This window comes from Lepidochelys kempii, chromosome 4 (genome assembly GCF_965140265.1).
Source record: "Lepidochelys kempii isolate rLepKem1 chromosome 4, rLepKem1.hap2, whole genome shotgun sequence".
NCBI lineage: Eukaryota > Metazoa > Chordata > Testudines > Cheloniidae > Lepidochelys > Lepidochelys kempii.
Window position 1 is genome coordinate 13,442,937 of NC_133259.1, and position 16,963 is coordinate 13,459,899.

The following is a 16,963-nucleotide window of genomic DNA, read 5'->3' on the forward strand; positions in this document are numbered from 1 at the left end:
TGGGGTTGCATCCCTGACCATCATGGCTAATAGCCATTGACGGACCTACCGTCCAGGAACGTATTGAATTCTTTTTTTGAACCCAGTTTATATTTTTGGTCTTCATGGTGTCCACTGGTAAGGAGATCCACACATTGACTGCGTTTTGTGAAAAAATACTTCCTTTTGTTTGTTCTTAAACCTGCTGCCTATTCATTTCATTGGGTGACCCTTGGTTCTTGTGTTATGTTAAGGGGTACATAACACTTTTTCTCCATCATTCATGATGTCATTGACCTCTAGCATATTCCCCCCCCCCCCCCCCAGTCGTCGTCTACTCTAAACTGCACAAACTCAGTCTTTTTAATCTCTGCTTTTTGTAGAAGTCCTTGACAAAGCCCTGGCTTTGATTTAGTTGGGGATTGGTCCTGCTTTGAGCAGGGAGTTGGACTACATGACCTCCTGAGGTCTTTTCCAACCCTATTATTCATAGAATCATAGACTATTAGTGTTGGAAGGGACCTCAGGAGGTCATCTAGTCCAACCCCCTGCTCAAAGCAGGACCAATCCCCAATTTTTGCCCTAGATCCCTAAATGGCCCCCTCGAGGATTGAACTCACAACCCTGGGTTTAGCAGGCCAATGCTCAAACCACTGAGCTATCCCTTATTCTATGATTCTAAGCTGTTCCATACTCCAGATCATTTTTGTTGCCCTTCTCTATAACTTTTCCACTTCTAATACAGCTTTTTTGAGATTGGCGACCAGGACGGTACTCAGTATTCAAGGTGGGGGTGCACCATGGATTGATACAGTGGCATTTTGATATTTTCTGTTTTATCATCTCATTTTTACCTAATGGTTCCTAACGTTCTGTTCGCTTTTTTGACTGTCGCTGCACGTGGAGGGGATGTTTTCAGAGAACTATTCACGATGATTCCAAGATCTTTCTTGAGTGGTAACAGCTAATTTGGATCCCATCACTTTATATGTATAGTTGGGATTATGTTTTCCAATGTGCATTACTTTGCACTTATCAACCTTGAATTTCATCTGCCATTTTGTTGCCCAGTTGCCCAGCAGCGCTTGGGCTGCGGGGCTGTTTAACTGCAGTGTAGATGTTCCTGCTCAGACTGCAGCCGAGCTCTGGGACAACTTGCGTGGTCCTCGAGCCCAGGATGCAGCCCAAGCATGAACATCTACACTGCAGTTAAACAGCCCCGCAGCCCAAGCCCTGCGAGCTCAAATCAGCTGTTAGGGGTCAGGTGTGGGTTTTTAATTGCAGTGTAGATGTGCCCTGAAAGTCCTATTACACTAGATCAGCTGGATCACCCTTGTCCACATCCTCGTTCATTCCCTCAAAAAATTCTGATAGATTGGTGAGGCATGATCTCCCTTTACAAAAGTCGTGTTGACTTTTCCCTAATGTATCGTGATTATCTGTGCATCTGATACTTCTGTTCTTTACTGATTTCAGAGTAACAGCCGTGTTAGTCTGTATTCGTAAAAAGAAAAGGAGTACTTGTGGCACCTTAGAGACTAACCAATTTATTTGAGCATAAGCTTTCGTGAGCTACAGCTTATCGGATCCGATGAAGTGAGCTGTAGCTCACAAAAGTTTATGCTCAAATAAATTGGTTAGTCTCTAAGGTGCCACAAGTACTCCTTCTCTTTCTGTTCTTTACTATAGTTTCAACCATTTTGCCTAGTACTGAAGTTAGGCTTAGTGGCCTGTAATTGCCGGGATTGCCTCTGGAGCCTCTTTTAAAAATAGATATTATATTAGCTACCCTCCAGTCATCTGGTACAGAGGCTGATATTACAGTTAATTCTGTAATTTCATATTTGAGTTCCTTCAGAACTCTTGGGTGAATACCATCTTGTCCTGGTGGTACTGTTAAATTTATCAATTTGTTCCCAAACCTCCTCTACCAACATCTCAGTCTGGGACAGTTCCTCAGATTTGTCACCCAAAAATAATGGCTCAGGTGTGGGAATCTCCCTCACCTCCTGTGCAGTGAAGACCGATGCGAAGAATTAATTGAGCTTCTCTGCAACAGCCTGATCTTCTCTGAGTGCTCCTTTAGTACCTCGATCATCATCCAGTGGCCCCCTGATTGTTTGGCAGACTTCCTGCTTCTGATGTACTTACAAAAATTAACAGCAAACTTTTTTTTGTCTTTGGCTAGTTGCCCTTCAAATTCTTTTTTTGACCTGCCTAATTATACTTCTACACTTGACTTGCCAGAGTGTATGCTCTTTTCTATTGTCTTCCAATTTTTAAAGGATGCCTTTTTGCCTCTAACCTCCTCTTTTGTTCTGCTGGTTAGTCATGGCTATATAATATATATATATATATATATATATATATATATATATATATATATATATATATAAAAATATGGTTCTCTCACTACTTTTTTTAAAATTTGGGATATACGTTTAATTTGAGCCTCTATTACGGTGTTTTTAAATAGTTTCCATGCAGTCATCCACTCACTGACACCCTGCAGTTCTGCCTCTCTAACTGGCTCTGTGTGTGTAACTGAAAGCATTTCAGAGAATGCTACCATGCAGGTCCTGGACTTAGCATCCTCAATTTGGCCTCCGGGACCTCTCTCCTTCCTTTCCCTATGTCCATTGTTACCTATTTGTACCATAAACACCAGCTTCTCTCCAGCACTGCACATAAGTCTCAAGAGGTCTTCAACCTTTGCACCCACCAGGCAAGTCACCATGCTGTTCTCCTGGTTGTTACAAACACAACTTTTCATTTGGTTTTGGTTTAAGTGCTATATAGAATGGAGCCTTGCTTTCTGCCCTGGTTAGATTGAATGTCTTACAGCCTCTGAAGGTTTGTGTGTGTCTGCCCCACTTAGCTTCAGCCTGCCAAAAGAAACACTGAAAGTTACAGTACCGAAGCCAGGAAGATCATCACTCATCAAAGTTTCTAGCTGTCATCCATTGTAGCTACATCACATTCCACCTTCCCAATAATATTAAGCATTTTGAATTTTGTCTCAATATTTATGTATCTCTCTCACTCTACTCTACAACTGTTAATGGATAAGACAAAATAATGGCCTACAAATTGCATCATACAAATGTATACCCCATATGGGAGGGAAAAGCTTACACAAAAACAACTCAAGATGGCGAACAATAGAATGTTTAAGCAGTGACTCTGTCCCAAACCTACAGGAAGGACCAGTCTAAAAATGAAAATCCCCTTTACCTGCTCTTCAGATGACTTAAAAAGCCTACAACACATGAGATTTTCTAGATGTTAGAGGTGAGAACTTCAGCTTGTGTAAGCTGGTGTAACTACTGAAATCAGAGGAGCTCCATTGATTTAGACCAGCTGAGGATTTGGCCTAATGATACACTTGGGGAAGGAGCCAGGTAGATGCCATTCCCTTAGCCTCGTGCCATAAGAATGAGAATAACTTTTGCAAATGGCTGTGTAGTAATAGGACCATCCCTTAATTCCAGGTCGTCATACTCCTCTGAGTCATCAGCATTAGTGATGTTAGAGGCATTGTTTTGAATCAGGGTGGGGAGGTAATACTAGCGATGATGTTGAGCAAGGAAAAAACTGAACGTGCATCCAGACTACCTTCAGCATCTTGCCAGGGATGGATCTGGGTGGCGCATGATTTGCAAAGAGGTCATGTCGCTTTGGGATTTGCTGTGGTGGTGATGAAAGGGAAAACTTAGGCTGAAACTCATTGTTTCCTTGTGCTGAGATCTCTATATCACCTAATGGAAATGGTGGGAAGACGCATTCCTTGGCTTGGATGAAGTACTGGTGCATCTGATGTAGGGGAGAATCCTGCACCGGGAGAGAGGGGCCTTTCCATCTAGGAACAAACCCCTGCACTGCAGTGGTTCAGTGATGTCTTTTCACCCTTTGAAAGACTCTCATTACATAAGAAAAAAGAATGATCCAGATTTTGATCCGAGTCGCACCAGCATTAAACTTGACTAACTCCAGGAACTTTAACAGAGAAAACATGTTTACACCAGGATAACGGGGATCAGAATGCCGGGATTTCTTTCTAGATGGAAAAACATATCACAATAGGTCACATTGACAGTTTTCCCTCCCAAAGGCAGGAGTCTTTCCTATGTTCCTTGAACAGGTTTTACATAAGTGTACCTGAGAGCAGAATCTAGCCTACTGACTCCAGTGTGGCACACATCACGACAGCTAATTACAAGATAAGTGAGGCCATCTGAGTTGGCATCTTTGTGTTTAAAATATTTGTGCCGCACCCCACTGAATGAGTGAATCATCCTCCCAGTCTTGTAATTATGTACTGAAATAGTCACACTTACTGCTCCACTGCAGTGGCTTCCTTTCCAGGCTCCAGATAAAATCTGCGGCCATAAACTATTTTGTGCTAGAGGAGTTTTTCAGCAGTTTTTGCCTACCCCAGCCCCTTCTTCAGAGTGGAGGCAAGGGCCAGTGACTAAAGCACAGTTGTGTAGTTTCAGTGTATTCGCTCCAGTTAATGCAGCTTGGTTTGGTTTCTAAATAGCAGGAAAAGTGGGGAGAGTAATTCCAGACATGGTTTTCGGCCCCAAGACAGATCTCATGCTGTTGGTCTGGATCATTCTGCAGAGAGCAGCTCTTCCCTGGCCTGGCTTTGGGGTGGAGTTTGTCTTCACACTGGAGTAATCATTCCCTTCTCTGCTGATATTGGTCTGTACTAATAATCCAAAGCTGCCTGCCTGTGTACCTGGGATTCCTAAGGGTCAGTAATTGGGACTACTGGATACTGATAGGGGGAGCCATATGCAAACACAAGGGACCACCCTGGGGTTTAACGTTCAGAGCCAGATCCTCAGCTGGTGTAAGCTGTTGTAGCTCCATTGGCAACCTGTGCTGATTTACCTAGCTGAGGATCTGGCTCAGTGGCTACCCAATGCCAGAATTTAAGTGGTAAAGTGCCTGAAAAAGGACCACAAAACCATTTCAAGGCTCTTCCCCTCCCCATCCCACCTTCCCAACCTCTTTCACTATAATGAATGGCATTGGCCCAGACTGTACCCTCACCCTGCTCTCAGGTCTATGCGTCTTCCCCCTTCGCCTCTATCCTGTCCCATTTAAAGCACACAGGAACAGTCTGGCCCAATATAGAGAGGAAAATAGATCCAGCTTCTTCTTTGTTTAAGCTTAATGCATAGGCTTCAGCATTAGACATCGGGCCAGTATTTACTCCTCCCTTTCTCTTTTCTCCGCCCCTGGAAGACTAATTGCTGTTGTCGTTGGCTTTCCCCAAATATAAATGGCAACTAATGTCTCATTGCACAGACCAGCCCCCTGTAGGATTCCCGGTGCACAGCAGAATCGGTCGCGTTTCCATGCGGTATGGTCCCGTTTGTCCAGGAGGGGTTCAGACTCTGCAGACCAGTGACCCCGTTGGCATCTAATGCAGAGAAAAGCGGAGATTTTTAATGTAGGTCTCCCATGGTGTTGAGTAGAATTAGCTGGCCCTGCGGAGAGCACCAGCTGCAAAGAGTGGCCGCTGATTGGCTTTGTCCTCTCCTTGCTGTTGCAGGGAGGCAGTGGCTCTGGGATCTTGGCCCAGCCCTGCAGTACGACCTGAAGGTTCTAGTGTGTTCCAGGCTGGCTCTGCCTTGGGCTTCCTTCAGGCTAAGATGTAGCATGAGTTATGACAAATGTTTGGATTACTATGGCGTTCAACTCTGGTGATAGATTGCCATTTCCAGCACACACATACAATTTGCAGTAGAATAAACCAGTTGTGCAGCATGACTCTGTTATGAAATTCTTATCTCCTGGATCTGCTGAATAACTCATTTACAAACAAACAATCACTTTCCTAAAATACTCCACTGAAAGAGCTAAGGGCCTGTTCTTGAGGAGTACTTAACACCCACCTTTCTTGGTGGGTCAGGCCTTAGCTTCCACTGCTTCATTAAGTACTTAATTCAATGGACACTTAAAAAATGTCTAGCATCCACAGAATGTTAGTCACCCCATTCGTGTTCCGGTAAATGCTCAGGGCTCCAGTCCCGCTTTGAATTATACTTGCATAAGTATCGGTAGGAGATTCCTGTGACCTGCAGTTAATTGAATGTCTTAGGGATTCTTCCTTCAGGTTGTCAGTGTACTTGGCTATCCACAGAAGAAGGCAGGGGGTCAGCGTCCAGATCTAGCACTTGAAGACGCATCTAGCTCTTGGGATCTACATGAGGTCAGAATTGAGTGTGGAGGCCCTGTGTCCATGCCCCGATGCTGATTTTCCCTGTTCTTTTGCTGATAGGGACATTCCTGCCAGTAGTTACCCCCGAAGTGCACCTCCTAACGGGAGATGTCCAGAGGACAGGGGTGTGGTGAGGATAAAAGGCATTAATGATTCTCTGCTGCTGAGGTACTAGAGTGAAGGGTGATTGACAGATACCTGCATTCTGGTATTTGGGTTGCGGGGGGAGGGGGCCTAAAGCCCGTCAGCATGCAAAGAAAGAAAAGGCAGTCATTGCCTGTGTGTACCATGTGTCAACCTAATTTGGGGATGGCCAAGAGAGCCCCTAGATACCAGGCTTCTAATGGAAATGACAGTTTTTACATCTATAGTGCTTTCCGCCGCAGCTCTCCATAAACATTAAGGGAAGGGTTTTCAGAAGCACTCAGCCTTCACCTAACTCTGCTCCTATTGGCGTCAATGGTAAAACTCCCCCTTGCTTCAGTGGGAGTAGGTCAGTGCTGAGCTCCTTTGAAAAACCCACCATTAGACCTGGCCTGCGTGTAGCAGGTTTGCTGGCATAGCTACATCAGTCAAGGGAGTGACTTTCTCTCTCTCCATCCCCAGTGGATGTATCTGTGCTGGCAAATACAGTAATACTGGCAAAAAAGTCCTTTTGCTGGTAAATCTTGGGCCTGGTTTACACTAGAAAATTAAGTCCGTTTAACTGCGTTGGTCAGGGTGTGAGTTAAGTGTAGACAAGACCTTACTCTCTTCAGAAAACTGGCTTAAGTTTCACTGGCAAACCCTTTCAAGTGTATGGTAACAGGGTTTGCCGGTATACCTCCGCCAGTATATCTGTGCCAGCAAACCCTTGGAAGTGTAGATGAGGCCCTGGTCTCACAGTCCCTGAGCAATAGGGCTGCTGTTTTTCTGGATGGGAAATGGGCACGGGAAAGGTCAATGACTTGCCCCTTGTTGAGCAGCAAATCACTGGCAAATGGGAGAACAGAACACAAAGCAGCAAACAAGGATGATCCCTAAGAACTAGATTAAACACCATTTCTCTAAGGACTTGATCCAAACCCAGTTGGAGTCAAGGGAAAGACTCCCACTGAGTTCAGTGGGTTTTGGATCAGGCCCAGGCTATACAGGATTATAATTTAGTTGCAAACATACAACATACATTGAGTAGCTTCTGTGCAAATGTCTGGCATTGGAAAACATTTAAAGGTCCGAAGTCTGGGGCACCCAACACAAGCTGCAGGGAATGACCTCTTTTTCTGTTTCATGGAGTCCTGTAATCTGTTTTCAAGGTATTTGTGTCGATGTGATTTGGCAGAAGAGCTAACTAGTGTGGCTGCTTTTTTCTAGACTAAAATGTAAGTTATTACACAGCTGTTGTGGAAAACTCTCTAAATAGAACATTGGACTTGCTCCAACTCTTCATCCTGCGAGGTCTTTGCTGGTACAATAAACCCCATGGAAATATCTGTTGGTGTGTCTTTCAGTTCAGGGTGCCCGACCAAGACAGCAGAGGCAAATGGATGGGGAGGGAACTACTGGTTAAACCTTCCCAGGTGCTTAAAGTGACCCTGAATGAGGACTAGAATGCATCTGATTCGGGTGACTGTACTGATCCTTCAAGGCTATGGAATATGAGATGTGCTCTGTACGGGAAATTGTGCATCACGTTAAAAAGCCAAGGGATGATTGCCCTGCTTTCTCACCTTACAACGATGTTATGTGTAAACCAAACCACCCATAGAGCAGCGCGCACATGGTCCTTGTCAGAACGCGGCATCCAAAGCCTTTCAAAGCCAGGGGTTTAGCTGGCTTTAGCGGCATTATCTGAACAATGCGAACAATGCCCTGCTGCTGTCGTAAAACAATAGTCAGCACTGAAGCACAAAGTGTCCCCTTTCTGCTATGTTGCTGTGCTGATTAGTAGAGTTCTGGGAAGTTCCTTTTTCCATGACAAATGTAACGGAATAGCGAGCTGGGTTCTCCACTTATTTAAATCAGGACTCCCGACATTGAAGTCAAAATCCCAAGGGGCCAGCTGGGGCTAGCCAGATGTCAGCATGATCCAGCCACAGCCCCTTCTCAGCCCAACACATCCCCTATTGCAGGGGCAGTGGTGGAGAAGCTGCCTATCATTCTGCACCAGACGGGAAATCCTCAACAAGGGAGAGGTAACCAGCTTCCATCGCCTCTGCACCACCGGAGCTGCCCAATGGTAACAAAGCAAGGCAGAGAATCTGTCTCGCCAGGTGCACCGTAGTGGGGGCTCGTCTGATCACAGCTAAAATTGAAGCGTGGTCGGGTGTGGTCACATCATTACTACTCTGAGTGAAGTCCTGCAGTACCTAGTTGTCTGACTGTGTATGTCGCTTCCTAACTTTTTTCTTCTATGGCCACAGGAATGGTGGAAACTGGGGCACAGAATTTCAGTTTCATCTTCTGCAATTTGCTAATGCTTGCTGATCTGCCAGTCACTGGCACGGAACTACCTACTTCCTGTGGTTTGGGGGCATTGTAGATAGCTACCCCCCCAGGAGAGTTGGATAGATCACACACAAGGAAGACATTGAGGGTTGGGGAGGAAAATGGTCCAGAATAAGTGGTTGAGAATCTACTCTGTCTATTCTTTCCCTCCTGCCCTCAACCACCTTGACTAAAATGGGTCCCAGTGAGAGATTATTCTCCTCTCCTTTGAGAGTGGTGGGTACTCCTATATCTTTCACCTGCATACGTTGTTGTTCTACATCTTTGTTACAAATATTTCTGTTTGGGATTTTCAGAATGACGAGCTTCGAAACCTGTCCCTCTCTGGTCATGTTGGCTTTGACAGTCTTCCAGATCAGCTGGTCAACAAATCAACCTCTCAAGGGTTCTGCTTCAACATTCTTTGTGTTGGTAAGTGATGCTGCACTGCTGAGAAAATGGCTTTTCACATCAAGACATCATGTGACAAGAAAATTATTAATTTAAACAAAGAGGGGTGGGGTGGGTATGTTTGTGAATAAATAAAAACAAAAAAACCCTTCCATTCAATAACATGGATAAGATATAAACCAATAGGGTGAGCATTATAAAAGTATCAGGACCCAGGGAGGGACTGATTTAAATCACTAAGTGGAAAGCCTTGATTTTAATCAACTTTTCCATTTGTGCTTCAGTTATTTTCTAAGGAAAGGTGCATTCTCATTGGTTGACATAATCATTAAAACAAGTTGATTTACAACTAAATAGAGCCTTTACACTAGTGTTGGTACGTCTTTTCCTTACCTAGGAGGGCATGCTATCACTATATACATTTATTTCAGCAACATATAGCTTTAATATTCACTGATTCTTTCTTGTACATTTTAGTATGTTAGAAAATGGTGAGTGCTATATATTGCTTATTCACTAGATGATTAACTTTTTGCTCATGATTTGTGTCAAGGTATATTAAGATAACTGGAATTTAATGAAAACACGCGTTTATTTTTGGTATTTGAAGAGGGAATATGTTTGGGCCTTAATATATTTTGTATTAAACCCAGATTTCATTTTAAACAAGCTTGTTTTTTTTAAATGATGATATAAATTGCTTTCCCCCTCCCCCGGGGGTGAGGTTGACCGTAGGCTGTACGTACAGACTTCAGGCCTGCTCCTGTCCACATTTTAATATATGAGTCACTTTACGCTTGAGAGTAAGGCCAAGAGATTTCTCATGTGTCTGTGTTGGAACAGGGTGGGCTTGGGCCTGATTCTGTGTTATAATAAGGCCCTATTATAGACTCGAAGGTCAGAATGGACCATCATGATCCTCTAGTCTGACCACCTGCACAACGCAGGCCACAGAATCTCCCCCACCCACTCCTGCAATAAACCTCTCACCTATGTCTGAGCTATTGAAGTCCTCAAATTGTGGTTTAAAGACGTTAAGGTGCAGAGAATCCTCCAGCAAGTGACCCGTGCCTCACGCTGCAGGGGAAGGCGAAAAACCCCCAGGGCTTCTGCCAATCTGCCCTGGAGGAAAATTCCTTCCTGACCCCAAGTGTGGCGATCAGCTAAACCCTGAGCATGTGGGCAAGACTCACCAGCCAGACACCCAGGAAAGAATTCTCTGTAGTAACTCAGATCCCACCCCATCTAACATCCCATCACAGGCCATTGGGCCTATTTACCACTAATAGTCAAGATCAATTAATTGCCCAAATTATGTTATCCCATCATACGATCTCCTCCATAAACTTATCAAGTTTAATCTTGAAGCCAGATAGGTCTTTTGCCCCCACTGCTTCCCTCGCTCTGACAATGCCGGGGGGCCTTAAGGTGGGTGTGAATGAGAATCAGGCCTACCACCTCGTTTATATCGTATTTAATCGGGGTACTGCAGGTACAGCATCTGTTCACTTGCCTTAGTTACTTTGTTTCTCCCAATTATTCAGAGCTGAAATCCCAAATCTTATTGTCTAGGGGAGACACACATCTGTGGGTTGGAAAACAACCTTGCCTCTTCCCCCTCCCAGCCCCCACCCGTCCTCCAGTGATTAGTACTTTCAAGCTATACCAAATAAAAAAAAAAAAAAGTATATGGCTCAAACTCGGGGAACCATGTGTCAAAACAGTTTTAACATCTTGGTTGTCTTCAAGATATCATCTAAAATTGCTCAAACATTGAATGCACTTCTGTGTGCAAACAAAACACTTAGCTTGGCAGAACGTTCCAGAAACTATCTATTTCCATTGCTCATGTGTTGAAGCAAAATGTTTTCTCTTTTTTTCTGATTAAGGACTTGAGGTTTATTTTTTTTTAAAATGCTTTGACTGGATTTTCATGTCATGTTTAGAATATTGTCCACAGTGCAGTTTCAGCTATCTGAATCCACATCTGGCGAACCAGACTAGACTGCACTCGCAGCATTAAGTGTTCAGGAGCTAGACAGGAGAATGAGCATGGAGAAATATGACCAGAGCGACTGACCATCTCTTAGCAGCATGAAGCTGTTTAAAATTCAGCAGGGAGCTTCCCGATTAGCAAGCAGTTGGATGATCAAAATGGCATAAATTGGTTGCTTTTTTTTCCTCCTGCGGTAAACATTCCTAGCCTAGCGTGACTCAATTTGTCTTCATTAACGTGGCAATTTGCTCCACGTTTTTTCTTTTTCAAAGTGTGCCGGTCAACTTTTGTTAAGCTCCAAATAGAAATTTCACACACACGTTGCTGCTATTGTCCAAAGGAAGGAGAAAAAAACCTGGCATCTCTTTGAGGGAAAGCACACAATTGGCTCTTGCATGGTGACGTAATGCTTCTAAATGTAGCATGTCTTGAGCCACAGAGAACAGTATGCAATGATGGCTATGTTTGCTTTAGCAGCTCGCCATCAAACACTGCTCTAGTGATTTACAGTAGAACTGTTTAATAATAGTAATTCCATGCACAGTGCATTCCTCATGGGGACCACATTGAGCTGGTCTGTGGCTATGATATAGATACATATTTTTAAAAGCCTTATTGCTTTGAGCTTTGCGAGCTGGGATTCAAGCTGCTCTTGGTTTGGAGAAAGTATTGCTTTCCAGCTGTAACAGTTTGAGAGACTGGCAGCTAAAACCAGGCGGGAAGTGAAGCAAAAGGGAAAGCCAGATGGCTATGAGAATGACATGATTTTAAGGCTCCCTGTATATCGTGCAACTTTCCAGGATAGGAGCGCCTTGAAAATCTGTAAATCCCAGCATTTCTAGCCTCCATGGTTACTGGCCCCTTAAGATGATCATTGATCCCACAGGCTAGGAGTGGGCTTTTGGACACTGGTCCACGTTTAAATATTGTTAGTTTTAGGCCCCAAACCAATGTTTCATTCCCTGCCTGTATATGTTTGAAAGCATCAAGACTTATTCATGTGGCGTGTGAATCAATGCAAGAAAAGCAGGAGCTGTGGTATTGTTCCAATGAGAAAACAATAATGAATAGGTATAGATATCTTAGGCTCCCTTGGTGGAAGGATTACGGCTAGGAGAAAACGGTTCCGCTAGAAAGCTGAGCATGCCAAACCAGCCCTGTGAGGGATGGAATGAAACCAAAGGTGTACAAGTCTGGGTTCAGCGGGGTGGTGTGATTCTGACCTGGAGCAGCTCTGCAATTTGGGACCCTTCCTTAGAGCACAGTGAGAAGGGAAGGATCAGCTGCTTTGAGAGTGGGCTCTCGAGTATTAGCGTTGGGCAGGTTGCTGGAATGCGGGCTGTCCAGTGCTAGCGCTGAATGGGCAGAGACCCTGGGTATGTCTAGCCTGCAACAGCTGGGGGTGATTGCCACCGGAGCCAGCAAATCCAAGCTAGCTTTAATCTAGCTCGCTCGGCACCCAGAGCTGTGAAGCTATGGCCTGGCTCAGTGCAGACTGTACAGACCCGTCTGGGTCGCTGGGTAATTACATGTGGGGTTAGCCCACACGCTCGTGGCATCACTGCTCCAGTACCCGAGCCAGCCAGATGAAATCTGGTTCAGGTATGTTGGCCGCAGCTGCAGTTACAGTCAGTGATTGTAGTCTGGACGCCCCCCCTGTGACGCAGTGTCGGTTCAACGCATGCTGTTCTCGTGGAACCCAATCTTTCTTTCCATAGTCCATGCCAAATAGAGACAGTGATCTTTTGTTATTTAAAGGGGACACTGTATTACTACATGTGAACGGAGTGGACCCTGGCGAATAAACCGGTCCTTAACTTAAAAATAGGCTGATCATCTTTGGTTATTAAATGGAAACAGCCATCGCAGACGGGTTACTCTTTGCTGCTGGCCTCTTACAAGGAGGTCTCTCACATTACCACCTTTACTTTCAGAAAGACCCCATTCCTCAGTACTGCCTTCCCTCAAGGTATCTTAGTGGTGACTTGAAAACAAATTGGGCCCATAGATTCCCTTTTTGCTTGCTTAATATATTTAAAATGGTTTTGCTTTTAACAATTTTTCTCCCTTTCCTGCTTGTGTTTTTACATTAGAAATTCATGTCTAGTCTGCCCTGGAATGCTCTGTGATAACCAGTGCAATGATGAGGTCACAAGAGTGCAAGTTGAGCGTTTGAGAAAAGAGATTGGTAGTCACTCTTTTAAATTCTTGGTTTCTGTGGTTTGTTTTTAGTTTTGTTTTGTCAATACCTACTTACTGTTAACTTCCATGACTAACATTTTGGTTAAAGGAATTCTTTAATGGAAGGGAGTGCTGATTCTTTACCAATGTGTTAGTGCTCACAATGAGCAGACTTTGAAGCCCTCCAGCAAAACTAAAGAAGACCAAGTTTTGCTATTCTTGTCCCCTTTAAGTTTAAAAAGCAAGTAGAAAAGCAGTTTCAAGAACAAAAAACAAACAAACAAAAAAACCCCAACCTTCCCATCCTTCTGTACACATCAGGCTTGGAAGAATTAGATTTTTACTGGTGAATGTCAATTTCACTGTACACAAACTGGTCAAAAAATATTTCCATGGATAACCATTGATATTTACAGATAGGCAAAGTAAGAGAAATGCTGCTTCAGAACTTAGTTTGATTTAAGGCTATTTACTTTGTATATTTTGACATGCAGTGTAGGCAATTTGTGTGTTTAATAGGTGCAAAACTTTTTAATTTTTTGAATCTTAACGTTTGCTGTCGTTAAATAATTGTTGTCCGCCCCCCTCCCATAACTTTGGAGAACTGTAAAAATTAAAATAGATGGAAAACGATGCTTAAATAAACATTTCTATTATCCATCAAAATTATTATATACAAAACATTGAATTCTGCCAGGCCTAACCATAAATTAGCTAAAACTGCACAAACCTGATTTTTAATATTTATAATCCTTTGCCTTTTAAGTTGCCTTTAAGAAATAACTTGCATTTCTATGTATCTATATCCTGGCTTCCTCATTAAGGCCTCAATCCTGCAGTTAGATCTAAATCCAGACCTTGAACCTATGCAGAGTCCCATTGACTTCAAACAATATAATTACTGATTTCTGTGGGGATCTACGTGGATGCGGGGGTTTGCCTGCTTTGATTTGATTGCCACAACAGGACCTAGACCAGCGATATACACCTCCCTCCATTTACTATCTTGTGTGGAATGATGATAAAGTCTTGGAGCTTGTACATTTGAACAGATCCTTCCACTTAATCCTGTTTTAAACATTCATTTACCTGTGTTACTAATTACATCTCAAATTAATAAAATTGAAAGACTTTTAAAAGTCAATATTTATGCCGCACATTTGGATTCTTTACTTTTTTGCCTTTCTCTCAGCTGAGACTGTGAAAATCAAGTCATCTAATTTTTATTGATTTTTTTTCATTATTGGGTTTTTGATTCTACAGTGATTTAGTTTGAAAAATATTGCAGGAGAATTGAATTTACTGTATGTTTGACTAATGCAACAGCTTCCATTGGAATTTTTAAAAAATGTAAAAGTCTATAAATCTGAGTTTGGAGGGTCCCGTTTCTTTGTAAGAAAAATGCTGTTAAGATTAGTGTCTAGCTCATAATAAGAGGGAATTTGAGCATGGTTATTTCTCGAGACAGCATTCTGAATACTGTACCAGGGTTATGTACAAGTTAGGAGTATTTGGGACGCACATGTCCTATAAACAGTGTGTGAGGAGTGTCTGGGCAAAGAATTAACTTCTTCATGAGTTTGTAGAGAGGATATTACATAAACAATCAGTCTAGTGTGAAAATAACCAGCAATGGCAGAAGAAAACACGAAGGAAAAGTGTACTTAGGAATGTAGGATTTGCCATATTTACATCTTGGGTCTAACAAGTCTAATAACCTGCTTCCAGCAATGGCTGATTCCCGCTCCTTCAGCGGAAGGCAACTCTTGTTTTCCCCCATCTAGAAAACTCACCTGGTCTGTTGACCAGTGCTGCACATTTCAGCTTCCTACCCAGCCCACAACACTTCGAATCTCTTCTCTAAGAAGACCTAGTCCAGGAGACCTATAAAGCCTAATTCACCCCCTCCCCAAGAGGGGTGTTAACAAAATTGTTGTCAGGAAAGTATATTTATTAACCCTTTGCTCCTCCTAAAAATGATGAAACATAATTGTGCCGGTTACTTATGTATTTGCGGTATCCCATCTGTTGTCTATACATCGTCTATAACTGTAAATGTAACCCAGTGGTTGATAGGTAGGCGGGGTGTGTGTGTGTGTGTGTGTGTGTGTGTGGTGCTCCCTTCTGGACCCGATCCATACAGAATGGGAGTCAGTTACAGCTCTCAGCCACAGAGCGTGGCTGAAGCGGTAGAAATTCATGCGTATAGCTCTAGAGGTACCTGGTGTCTGCCAAACTGGCAGCCATCACATAATGGATTGGGGCGCTCACTTGGGCTGAGTTTCCTTTGATCAGAAGATGTAGGTAGTCCAATGATGAGCATGTCTTACAGATCCCCCTCACTGCCTGATCTGCAGGGGAAATGAGTCTGTTACAACCCCAGCTCAAGCTGTTGCAGAACTCTGAAAGTCCCCAGTTCAAAACCCGGTGGCTGACCAAGATGTCCGCCATCTTATAAGGCATCTAGGCCTGAAGAGCTTATCTCACTGTCTGAGAACCATCCACTGTGTTTTTGGTGCGACAGAAGTAACAATGTCTCTCTCTCTCTCTCTGCTCTAAAGAGAGCTTTGGACAGAATGGTAGGGGGGCGAAGTGGTCTCTAGCTCTAACCCATTTTTTGCCTGCTTAGGTGAAACCGGCATTGGCAAGTCAACCTTAATGGACACTCTGTTTAACACAAAGTTTGAAAGTGACCCAGCCACCCACAATGAGCCCGGTGTGAGGTTGAAAGCAAGAAGCTATGAACTCCAGGAGAGCAACGTCCGTCTGAAGCTGACCATTGTTGACACAGTTGGATTTGGAGATCAGATTAATAAAGATGACAGGTAAAGTCCCTTTTGCATAGGAAGGGGGTCTTGCATTGATTCCTCCTCAGGCTGGAAGGGCTTGAACGTACTACAGGAATATTCAGTATCCAATGTCCTCAAGGACTGCAGCATCAAACCTGGTGCTGCTGTAGCAGTTGGGTTTAGTGGCACTCTGATTAAGGAAACCGCATAGTCCAGCAGATAGAACACTGGACTGGGACTTGGGAGACCTTGGTTCTATTCCCTGACCTGCTGTGTGACCATGCATAGGTCCCGTCAGCTCTCTCTGGGTATGGCTACACAGCAAAGAAAAACCTACAGCTAGCCCCTACCAGCTGACTCAGGCTGTGGGGCTGTTTAATTGCTTTGTAGACTTGTATGCTCAGGCTGGAGCCTGGGCTCTGGGACCCTACAAGGTGGGAGCAAAGAAACAGCCCCGTGAGCCCAAGTCAGCTGGCACAGGCCAGCCCTGGGTGTCTAGTTGCTGTGTAGACCTACCCTAAGCTTTTTTCTCCTCTCATCCTTTGTCAGTCTTGTCTATTTAGAATGTAAGCTCTTCAAAGTGGAGACTGTATCTTCTTATGTGCATGTGTAGTGCCAAGTGTAATGAAGCCCTGATTTTGATTGGGGGCCTCTAGGCACTGCTATAATAGAAATAATAATGCAGAATAATAATGCAGTGGATTGTGGAGATTTATTATGCCAAGCAAAAGTCAAGTTGCTTCTGAAAACTGTTGGTTTGACAGATGAGCTTATTAAATTGTGTAGGTTTTTAATTTGTATTAAATAATATTACTTAATTAGATAATGCTTTGCATGCTGAAAGCACTGTTTCGTCATCAACTAGGGAATCAACACGTGTAAAGCAGATAGATACTATCACTCTTTGAT

At 43.6% G+C, this 16,963-nt stretch overlaps 1 protein-coding gene across 4 annotated transcripts in view; it reads left to right on the forward strand.

The window, feature by feature from the left end:
* The window catches only part of SEPTIN11 (septin 11), a 74,256-nt gene that overhangs the window by 29,791 nt on the left and 27,502 nt on the right, over nt 1-16,963 (forward strand). For all 4 annotated transcript variants that reach the window (XM_073340439.1, XM_073340441.1, XM_073340440.1 and 1 more), the window contains exons 2-3: nt 8,995-9,109; nt 15,895-16,090. In XM_073340439.1, the coding sequence (XP_073196540.1) occupies nt 8,995-9,109; nt 15,895-16,090 (311 nt within the window). The remainder of the gene's footprint in view (nt 1-8,994; nt 9,110-15,894; nt 16,091-16,963) is intronic.